This window comes from Paramisgurnus dabryanus, chromosome 17 (genome assembly GCF_030506205.2).
Source record: "Paramisgurnus dabryanus chromosome 17, PD_genome_1.1, whole genome shotgun sequence".
Classification (NCBI taxonomy): domain Eukaryota; kingdom Metazoa; phylum Chordata; class Actinopteri; order Cypriniformes; family Cobitidae; genus Paramisgurnus; species Paramisgurnus dabryanus.
In genome coordinates this window covers 11,982,333-11,994,295 of record NC_133353.1, presented here as the reverse complement: position 1 = coordinate 11,994,295, position 11,963 = coordinate 11,982,333, and the positions used below count along the sequence as shown (strand labels likewise).

Below are 11,963 nucleotides of genomic sequence, written 5' to 3'. Positions count from 1 at the left end.
GATTCTTGAGACACAAGACACGAACCCAAATGCGGACGTTGACAACAAAGGAATTTATTAAACAGACGGGGTAAAACAGAAAACAAAACCCACGAGGGGGCAAAGCAAGACAAGGGAAACACGATACTGAATAAACACTAAACTTTACAAAAAACACTAAACAGACTACAACTAAGATATCACAACTTACTACAGGCAAACCAACAGGATAAGTGACAAGACGAACGTGCACAGAACAGCAAACACAAGGACAATAAATAGGGACAAAGTAAATTACATACACCTGGAAAATAATCACAAGTAAGGGATCGGGGAAAAAGTGACGAGACCCGGGAAATGCATGGTCAGAATAAACCAATACTAAACCACTCATCTCCCACATAGAACATATGTACTGTCAGAACCCTGCCATGCTAAACTAGATCTAAATACCAACAAGGATCTGGCAGGATTCTGACACCTTTCTTTTCTGAAATAATTAGTTGGTTAAAAAACAATAATTAACATTTAGAAGTAATGCATTGTCATTTTGTAAGTGACGTTTCTGACCTAAACCAATCTAGTTTTCCAAATCATTAACTCTTTCAGTATACAATATGTACCTAGATAAGTATACAACCTCAGCATTTTTTAAATGACCAAAGTACAAGCAACCTCTGGCTTAAAACGGACACATTTTTTAAACCACTTCATAAGTCAAGGTTTTTACAATAAGACAAAAAAGACTCAAAAAGAAGGATGAAGTTTGAAGATCTTCTTACTGAGATCAATGGCTTTGGCAGATTCCAGAAGATGATTGTTTGCATCAGTTTTATAGGACGATTTACAATTCCATGTCACTTCCTGCTAACCAACTTTATTGCTGCCATCCCGTCTCATCACTGTGACATCAGTCACCTGGATGCTAAAGGAATCTTTTGCAATCTAAGTTGGGAGGAGAGACTGACTGTCAGTATTCCAGCACAGGAAGATGGGACTCCTGCTTCCTGTCTCATGTTCTCTCATCCTCAGTTTCATCTGCTGTCAAACTCATCCAGCACCACAGATCTTCCTGTAGTTCAGTGTCAGAATGGATGGGAGTATGATAACAGTACATTCATCAGCACTCTGGCCACAGAGGTAAGATGCTTTTATCCTTTGATGTAAATCTGTTGATGTTCCTCAGGAATTGTTGCTGCATTACAGGTTATTCCCATGCATCCGACTGTTTTACATAAACAAATGTATATAAAACATTTGTAATATATGTCTATTGGTTTGTAAATGTGAAGGTGGTGTGGTATATCGGTTAACTATCTCTGATCAGGTTGTAAAGTAGGTTCTTTTCTCTCTCTCTCTCTCTCTCTCTCTCTCTCTCTCTCTCTCTCTCTCTCTCTCTCTCTCTCTCTCTCTCTCTCTCTCTCTCTCTCTCTCTCTCTCTCTCTCTCTCTGCAAAGTGGGATCTGGTATGTGATAACAGAGGGCTGAATAAAGCAGTTGCCACCATCTTTTTTGTTGGAGTGATGTTTGGAGCAGTATTTTTTGGAGGTCTGAGTGACAGGTAATACTTCTATTGATAAAAAAAGACTATTACAGACCTGTACCTTTAAAATGTTCTAAAGTCAAAAATTTTCTTAAAGGGGACATTTTTAAGATGTCAAATAAAACATACATATGTGAAGTTTTAGCTCAAAATACAATATAAATCATTTTTTATAGCATGTTAAAATTGCCACTTTGTAGGTGTGAGCAAAAATGTGCTGTTTTGGGTGTGTGTCCTTTAACATGCAAATGAGTTGATCTCTGCACTAAATGGCAGTGGTTGGATAGTGTTGATTAAAGGGCGGTATTATCCCCTTCTGACATCACAAGGGGAGCCAGATTTCAATTACCTATTTTCCAAATGCTTGCAGAGAACAGTTTACCAATACTAAGTTGCTGGGCTGATCTTTAAAGGAGACATATCATGCTAAATCCACTTTCTTAGCTCTTAAATGCATTTTGTTGTATATTTGTAGTGTTTAGAAGTACATAATAGTTGAAATTAGTCTCTTCAGGTGCTTTGTTGATATCTTTATATTCTGTTTTGGTCATATTTTCCAACCTGTTCTGATTTATCTATTACGATTTTTGAACAATTACGTCACAGTATTTGCAGCGGAACTGCCAAATAAGGACATCGACTTCCAGCCCAACACTACGAGCAATCCGCCATTTTCAATTTCTCGCTGCAATATTGTAGTCCAAGCTCAAGGATGCAGAAGTTACGAGAGAGGAGTTCGGTTCGGTTTTTGAACCTGTGCCAGGTTGAGTTTTATATTTCACGGAAATGTCATTTTTTTGTGCGCGAAGCACTTAAAGGATAACTATTTCACCAACCTCCACCAGTATAAAGTAGGATTTGCCGATAGACTTCGTCTGATTGAGGGGTCAATTACTTATATCTTTGGAGACGACAATTTACAATTAACTAAGAATAATAGTCAACTTTATAATTGTTAATATTCTGAAATAAGACAGCCTTGATGACGTATGCAGCCTAGAAATGCGACCTCCGGAGGCTGCAGCCTTCGGTTTGACAAACGGCATTAACACAGCATTGCGATACCTCCATATGAAGACGTTGTTCTGCAGGTTCGTCGTCTTCATTTTCATCTTGCTCCGTTTCCGACTCTGGCTCGAACATGTAAGGCTGGATGGACAAGTCTTCCGTTGTTGACATTTTGTGAATAACGAGTGAATAAAAAGTTTCTGTGCCGCTAGATAATCGTATCTCTGCTATAAAACTACAAAAATGGCAGAGGGGGTCGGAGTTTAACCGAGTGTCACCTCTGCAACCTGGAGAGGGTGCAGGGTATGACGTGCATTTAAAAAGACAGTACCAAAATGAGTTGCTCTCAGATGCACATCAGAAAAGGGGTAGAAAGGGGGCCTGTGGGGCTATAATAATGAGGAATTCAGACCCAAGCATTGCAGTTTCGCTTTATATAGACCACAAATAGATTATTTATATGTAAAAAGGACAGATTTAAAAGCATGATATGTCTGCTTTAACACATTTTCTAGGTTGATAGAAGCACTGGGCACCCAATTAAAGCACTTAAACATGGAGAAAGTCAGAATTTCATGATACGTCCTCTTTAACATAATTGTGATATGCATGTAGTTAGTATTATAATAGACTCTATGCACGCCTTACTGCCTACGTATTTCCGCCAAAATCTCAGTTTTACGTTGGCTTCCGGTCTAGCATTATCCGATAGCAAGACGTGGTGGTAGTGTGGTCTTTTTGTCATTTTCAACTAACTAGCGATAGCAATTTAAAATATTATACATATTATCAACCTTAGTTACATAATAGTTTTAGTTTGTTATATTTATACAACATTGTAGTTTTGAGTTCAACACGCTTTAAGGTGCGAACATGATTACTGTTCATCTCCCGTTCCGGCGGCAGTCGATCTTTCTTTAGATCAAACTGAAGAACTCCGAAAGGAGGTGAAGCGCTTGAAGAAGCAAGTGGAAGAGCTGTCTGTCCGTCACAGTTTTTGCTTGGGGCGTTTTGCTGCATCTGACGATGACATACGGTTCTTTACTAGGTAAGATAGGAAATTACCAGATGCTTTAATATCATTATTATAAGATGACATATCAAGACATGGTGTGATTTTTACATTTCGGTATGAAAGTTAGCTAAAACTGTTGGGCTTACATTACCTTAGATGTATATTATCTCAAACATGCCCAACGTTTTATGTAGGTTTGTGACCTACAGTCATCTCATGGCGTTCTGGAGACTCATTGAGCCTGCAACCAACAGAATGGTTCGTGTGACAAGGGCAAAAGCAGCTACAAGAAGTGGTGAAGTTGGAGCAACAGGCAATGCATCTGTAAATATATATTTTTTTATTTCTTCCTATCATTTATTTACATTATAAATATATATTATGTGTGGGGAGGGGTAAGGAACACAAATGTAGTACTTTTTATGTATGTAAACTGTATTTTACATTTTATTTTAACAGGGTCAATCCCTAATGTCGGCTGATGAGGTAAGGAAGACGCAGTCCATTGCTCGTCTGAGGGTCCACGTTGAGCGTCTCATCCGCAGGGTGAAGCAACACAAACTGTTTGATGCTGTCATCCCTCTTTCAATCACAGGAAGCATAAACCAGCTATACACTGTTGCTTGCCTTCTTGTCAACTACCAGAATGGGCCCTTGGTAAAAGCATGGGCAATGGATTAAAGACTTTGTATGGGATGGATACATTTTGATTGGCAGAGAAACCTATGTAAATTAAATGTATTTGCTATGTATGTTTTTGTAATCGAGTAACAGAAGCATTTCTTTCACAATGCTAATGTAAAAACTGTAATGCAGCAATGTCAATAAGTAATTTTGATGCCGTTTTAATGTACACCACTAATGTAAACATGAAAATAACTTTGATACAGTTTCTGTAAACATGTACATAACTGATACAGTGTTTCTGTAAACAAGAGAAAATATAAATAACTTTCATAAAGCTAAGCTTGTAAAGTGCACCACTAATGTAAACATGTAAATAACTTTGATGCAGCTGAGCGCCACTAACGTAAACATGTAAATAACTGTGATACAGCTTGTAAGGTATAGTTCACCCAAAAATGAAAATTCTCTCATCATTTATGGATAATCTTAAGACCATCTAAGTGTATTCAACTGTGTATTCTGCTTTGAGAGACCATGAATATGAACTGAAATGTATGTAGTTACCAATTGTAGTAAACTTAAACCCATTTTTGTCTAAAAGTAAGGTTTGAGTTTACTTTAGGTTTTGAGAGATAGTATCTTAAAGGTGTGTTTTAATTTATATTGTTGATGTCTAAAAAATTGCACAGTTGAGTACACTTACATGTTCTCAAGTTTATCATAGGAGGTACTAAAGAAGAAATTTTAGTTTTCATTAAAAAAAAATGGACAATGACAAAATGTCAATTAAAAGACCCCGAATTATCGAGCATTTGCATAAACAATGACTTATTTAGCTTTTAAAGTGCTAAACATTTACTTAAGATACTTGCATAAATGTACTGAAGAAATTGTTATAAATTTAATAAGACAATAAACTTAAAATATAAACAACATGTCTATGTTTGTCTGCCTACTCTCAGACTATGTGGCTTCTCTGTCTTCCTCATAGATCTGAAACAAGTCGCCTTCACACTTATCTCTCCTGTTACGTGATCCTTATTAGAAACTGAAAAATGCACAAAGTGACAGTAACAGTGTATTAACATGACAACACAACTTGCAAAAATATAAAAACAGACAATCTGAAAAGGTAAAATAGGAAGAAAACAAAACTCTGACTCTAAGGAACGTTTACCAACGAAGCGTAACGTTACCTAGCTAGTTTGTACGCTTGTGAATACCCTCAAAGTTGTCCGTGTAACTCGAAATGTACAATTTAAATCCTTTCTCCTTTTTACTAAAAGGAGTGACAGATGCCAACCTCACAATTCGGTTGACGTCGTTCACCGTAATCCGGGGAAGCTCTTGCAAGTAGCGAGTGTAAAATGACATGCTGACAGCGCTTATTAAAACAGTATGCGATAAGCGCTGCGCCGGAAGCTACAGTACAACTGAGACAAAACGCGGAAGTGACAGTGCATAGAGTCTATTACCATGCTTTAACAAAACTTTTGACAGTTATAACTTTTAATTAAACCCATTTTATAAGAAATCTGCTTGATTAATCATAGCTTTTGTTGTAGATTTGGGCGTAAGCCGATGTTGCTGGTGTCGTATGTATCAGGAATGGCTTTTGCAGTGGCCAGCGCTTTTTCCTCCTCTTTCATCATGTTTGCAGTGCTAAGGTTCTTTACGGGATTCACCATAACTGGCATCATCATCATCTCATCTGTACTCAGTGAGATACTGCACACAGAGTGTACCCATTTTGTTTTTGTTAAGGTCTTTCTTTGTGATGTAATAATTACAGCTGAAAAAAATATTTCTATAGACAGAGGTTGCTATACCCAAAATGTTCATAAACAATGTTCAATTATTTTGTCAATTCTCATAGATGTAGCAGTTTACTAAAATGTGCATGTTTATACTTTTTGTATTAGATGTGGAGTGGGTTGACATTAAGCACAGAAGACTGGTCTGTGTTATTGACAGTATGGCGTGGGCTTGTGGAAGCACCTCTTTATCTCTGATTGCATTCTGTGTGAGAGACTGGAGATGGTTGACAGTGGCCGTCACTTCACCTTTACTTCTGTGCACAATCCTCTGGTGGTAAACACACAGTTTCTACGGATAAATCTTTCAGCAGGCATGTTTGCAAATTCTCAGAACGCTTTAAAAGGGATAGTTCACTCAAAAAAATACGACTTTAAATAGGTTGAATGACATGTCTACCATAGCCTGACGGGGTCTTTATCGCTTTTTCTCATACTTTAAAACTTAGGGTTTCGGGTAGTAACCAGAGCACAAAAAACTACAAAATTCGACTGCTTTACGGCATACGTCACTTCCTCCACTTCCTCAACACAATTTTTTTTTGACGTGAATTTTGCTGGAGGCTACTTAACAAGTGTAGAGCGCAACTTCTATCATGTGACTCTGTGGCACCGTGTTAGTGTTATGGACCTATGACACGGGTGACCTGGGTTTGATTCCCCTTTAAGGCAATTTTTCAACTCACGATCTTGCTTCATACATAAATGCGATCTTCTTTATAAATGAAGGCGATTATCTTGCATATAGTTCCCTGTATTCAGAAGCTGCATTCATGTATTAACTTTCTTTTACTGTCTATGGTATTTACATTACAATCCAGGATGCTATAGCAGTCAAACTTGCTCAAACTCACACAGTGTAAAACCAAACCCTATTCATTCACCAATCCCTATTCATTCACCAATCAGATCCGAGCGTTTCTCTCTTCTCTCTTCCTCATTTGCTGCGTTCCGCTGTCACTCGCGTGACGTATTACAAAGCGGCAGACCTAAACACATCGGTTTACTTGGATTTGGAGCGACAATTTTCACACAAAAGAGAGAAAAAACGAGTACCATTGCGGAAAATCCTGGTGGCGAGGGAGAGAGGGACGATGCAACAATATTTGTTTCGAAAAAGGCAAGGAAATACTTCTAGTCATTTCTCAATTGGAAGGCTGCAGCCTCCGGAGGTCAAATATGCAGGCTGCATACGTCATCAAGCCTGGTTTATTAAGATAAACTGAGCATTACATTCGCAAATCATAAGCATACTGCAACAATTTACGATTAACTAAGTATAATAGTCAACTTTATAATTCTTAATATTCTTAAATAATACAGATGACGTATGCAGCCTAGAAATACGACATCCGGAGGCTGCAACCTTCAGATTGAGAAATGGTTTCTGCCACGAGTTCCTCATCAAAAAGATGTAACATGACTGCGTTTCTCCCTGATGCCTCAAAATGTTGATCGTTTAGTGTTTAGTTTTTAAAGGTTTAGTTTAGTTTAAGGTTGGCCAGTTCTTTTCCTTTGACAGTGCTGCGGCGCTTGTGGCCTCTAGGGGCGCTAGGCTTTTTTGGCCCTAGTGGCCAAAAAGTTCTGCGGTGTGCCTTTAAGCAAGAATGTAAGCTAACCAGACCATAGCAAAACCGTAAGTGCAACATGCGTTAGCCGCTTGCTAACATTACTCACTGTCAGTAAATTAAGAGTTTAAACACCCACATAAATACACATCATTCATCTTTAGTCCAAGTTTTACACTCATTTAAGCAAGTATGTAAGCTAACAAGGCCACATCTAAACAGTAGTTTAACTGCAACATGCGTCGCTAGCGCGGCTTACTGAGAAGACATTACCGTAAACTAGACATTTTAAAACAATCTGGGGAAAATAAACACATAACGTAATAATCATACTTACAGGTTGTGGGACATGTTGTTCCAAATACAAAAAATTTAACCACTGATTCTTACTAGCCAAACATTTAGTAAATCCCTCCTTGAAAAAGTAATTTTAACCTATGATTCTTCGTATTTTCATCCTTTGGTAGTGAAAACAACACAAACTTGCCTTTACAGCTGAAAAAGCTGTCTTCTCGACATGATGTCTACACACTAACTAGCTGAAGTGTCTGTGGGCAGGTTACAGTTTTCGTTTTTCCTGGGGTAGACTGTAGGCAGAGGTTATTATGCAAAGTGTTCGTATCTAAGTAGAGACAGGCAGGAGATTCAATACATATGACAACTCGTTTCAGTGATTCAGAGTCGACTACCTAGAAGCATAACTTTATTAATTGTGCACTTTTTGGTTTAACTACTGTACTTTAAAATACACTGTATATACACGTAATTTTCGATTTTGGATCTGTGTAGCTCTTTAAGACCTAACACCCATGTTGTTCATCTACCAATTTTCCTGATATAGGTGGATTCCAGAGTCAGCTCGATGGCTGATAGTCAATGGGAAGATAAAAGAAGCTCATTATTATCTTCATAGATGTGCAGTTGTAAACTGTAAGGAGGAAGTAATCTTAAACATTCAACCTGAGGTGAGTAAAATAACTTCCCTCTTCCCTGTTGATCATGTCCATGTAGGGTACCCTACAACAATAACCGTTTCATTCATATTTAAAATGTTAATTTTATTCATGATGGTTAAAGCTTGTCTCAAGCAATTTTGGAATAATAATATGTTTCTTCCTATAGGCTCTCTCTATCATCACTGTTACTGACACAGAAAAGAGGAAGCATTCTTACCTAGATCTCCTCAGAACTCCTAAAATGAGGAGACTTGCTCTGTTCACAGGGACCATATGGTATGTAATATATTAATGTCATTCTGTTTCATATGCTAGTGTTTTCTTTTATTCATGCTTCCTTTCAGTGAGAAATCGTATTACCAACACAGTTAGTTGAACTAAAAAATATCAGCTTGAATCATGAACAGATTATTTAGTTTTGTGAACTAGATCAAACTTTTTATTTAGAAGAACTGACTCTTTGTGACGCTTAGATGTGGGAGAAAAAAACATATAGCCTTAAATAGTGCACTATTTAACCTTTAAAACTTTCTTAAAAAATATTTTTATAGGGCCAGCAGAGAAGGCCCTTCAGGTCCTGATGGCCCACCACTAGATAATTTATTTTATCATGTTAAAATTGCCACTTTGTAGGTGTGAGCAAAAATGTGCCATTTTGGAATGTGTCCTTTAAAATGCAAATGAGCTGATCTCTGCAATAAATGGCAGTGCCATGGTTGGATAGTGCAGGTTAAGGGGTGGTATTATTCCCTTTCTGACATCACAAGGGGAGCCAAATTCAACTACCAATTTTTTTACAGGCTTGCAGAGAATTATTTTTTAAAAACTACATTACTGGGTTGTTCTTCTTCATATTTTCTAGGATGAAAGGCTGGGAACCCAATTATAGCACTTGAAAAAGTCAGATGTTCATGATATGTCCCCTTTTAATAATGAATCAAATCGTTTTAAAATTGTCTATTTATTATTCAATTAAAAAATTATTTTTACATTCACAGTTTTATTGATCTTTTCAAATACACTTTACACCATGAATTTAAGAAACAGTTTTAAATGTATATATTAATTGTCTCGTTTTATTTGAAAGCTCTATACATGTGAACTTGCATTTGTATGAATCCCCAAAAGCACAGTTTCATCTTAAAATCTTTTTTACTTTTTTCTACTAAATAAAAAAGTCTCCTACATTCAGAATGACCGGAAGTTTAGTCAATCAACAGCAAATTTTCATTTTTGGGTGAATTATTCCTTTAATGGCTTTTCATCATCAACAGGTTTTGTGTTGCTACTGCCACCTATGGAATAAGCCTCAACATTGCAGACTTTGGGCTGAACTTGTACCTGACTCAGTTTGTGTATGGAGGCATTGAGATTCCAGTTAAACTGAGCATCTATTATTTGCTTGAAAAGATTGGCAGACGTAAAACAGAGACAGGAGGCCTGCTATTGGGTGGAATCTGCCTAATGATTAACATATTTGTACCCAGAGGTGAGACCAATGATGGGCTAACAAGGAAAAAAATGTAACAAAGAAACACTGTAATATGTCAAGAGAAATGAAAAATTAATAAGCCTTGGTGTAAACTGATTTTAAAATAAGACAAACACTCATATAATGGCATGTTCTATAGCTTAAGTTTTGCATTTTGTGTTTATTCACTCTCTCTTTCTCTCTCTTTCTCATTAAGATCAATGGGTTGGTCGTACTGTTGTAGCTGTATTGGGACAAGGTTTTTTAGTTGGTGCTTTTGCTACAATTATATTATACAGCTCTGAACTTTACCCCACTGTTCTCAGGTAACCATCAAACAATATTTTTAACTTGAATTATCCTTTAATAAATACTAAACATTTTAAAAATATTTAATGGAGTTTAACTGGAGCTAACTGCGTAATGATTATGGAAATCAATTATCAATGTACAATTTATATGAAAGTGCAATGCATTTTTGTGGTTTCTTGTAGGCAAAATGGGCTGGGCTATAACTCCTTCCTGGGTCGTCTGGGTGTGGCTTTGGCTCCTCTAGTCTTGTTATTGGACAGCATTTGGAGGTATCTCCCTCAGATCACCCTCTGTTCTGTGGCACTTGTGGCTAGTTTGGTGGCTTGGCAGTTACCTGAGACACGAGGCAGGTGTCTACCTGAGACCATAGAGGACATTGAGGGTACTGACTAAGTCGTAACCTACGGCATTAGAACATTTTGTACTCACCAGTTCATACCAATAATTAATAGATGAATGTGCAAGGGAAGAATACATTTTTAAACCTTATTAACATTTAACCAAATGTTGGGCAATGTTAGGCCCAGCTTTCTTAAGTTATTATTTTTGGGCTAACCATAATACACTGCCTTTCCGGGTAGGACACAGTCAGAAACATCTTTCCTGCAAACATACATGTGGGGCCTATAAAAACATAATAGACAATGCTGGACCTTGACTTGCATTGTGTTCTGATTTGCTGTACTGTTAAATAAATCTATTACAGATCCCAATGGTGTAAAAATAAAACATCTTAGACAAATTTCAAAAAGCTTTTCTTTTTGTTGTCATGTTCCTTCATTCATTTTTATTTACTTTGTAAATGTAACCGATTACTTTTCCAATATTCTGATATTTTGGTTCAAAAACGTATCTGTAGCAGAGCACACAACAGTACATACTACCCTCATACTGTAGTTTAGTTTTTAGTGTATTAGTAGGGATACTGAATCACTGGTACAGTATTATCACTTTCCAATTACTCTGTCTCTCTCAATATTGTAACTTTTACATTACTGTACATACAAGTTGTGAAAATGCATATGCATGTATAGTGCAGCGTTTCTCAAAGTGTGGGGCGGGCCCCACTGGTGGGGAATAGGAACATTACAAGTGGGGCGTGACAAATGGGAGGAAATTTGGTCATTTTTGTGCCCATCTCTATTAATTCTTTTAATCATTGACCATACACTCAAAATGATACATTTAAATAAGCCTAACTTAAAACAACATCAGACTGTGAAGAAAATGTCACGTGGAACCATAGTCTACAAGAATGAATTAATGTCAGAATTGAAGTGGAACAAAAATTTTAATGTGGAGAGGCGTTATAGGCAGTAGCGGGTATAAAAATTAACAATGGATACGTTTGTGACAAGGAATGAAAACTGGAGATTCTGTACTAGCAGAGAAAACCAAGACAGACAGTCGACCCAATCAACCAAAACGCCAGCCGAAAAGAAAGTATGATGACTTTTGTGAGAGACAAAATGCAAACACAGTTGCATTATTATTATTTACTTTTAAACAAAGTTTTTTTTCACATTTGCACATTTGTTTTTTTCCGCGTTTCTCTATTGAAAGTGTTTAATGCTGTTATTTTTTTTAAATATGATGGGATTAAACAAATTTTAATAGTTAAAATTAAAACCTACTTGATCCCTTTTGTCGGGGAAATTAGGGACAGGTGG

General features: G+C 37.0%; 1 protein-coding gene across 1 annotated transcript; it reads left to right on the top strand.

Moving 5' to 3' along the window:
- Positions 1-738: 738 nt before the first annotated feature.
- LOC135727190 (solute carrier family 22 member 7-like) lies at positions 739-10,890 on the top strand. The gene is made up of 9 exons (XM_073812351.1): positions 739-1,119; positions 1,437-1,540; positions 5,738-5,892; positions 6,095-6,263; positions 8,396-8,519; positions 8,677-8,786; positions 9,785-9,999; positions 10,199-10,307; positions 10,476-10,890. Exons 1-9 carry the CDS (start codon positions 739-741, stop codon positions 10,684-10,686), a joined length of 1,578 nt encoding a protein of 525 aa, XP_073668452.1. The 3' UTR covers positions 10,687-10,890.
- Positions 10,891-11,963: the final 1,073 nt, after the last annotated feature.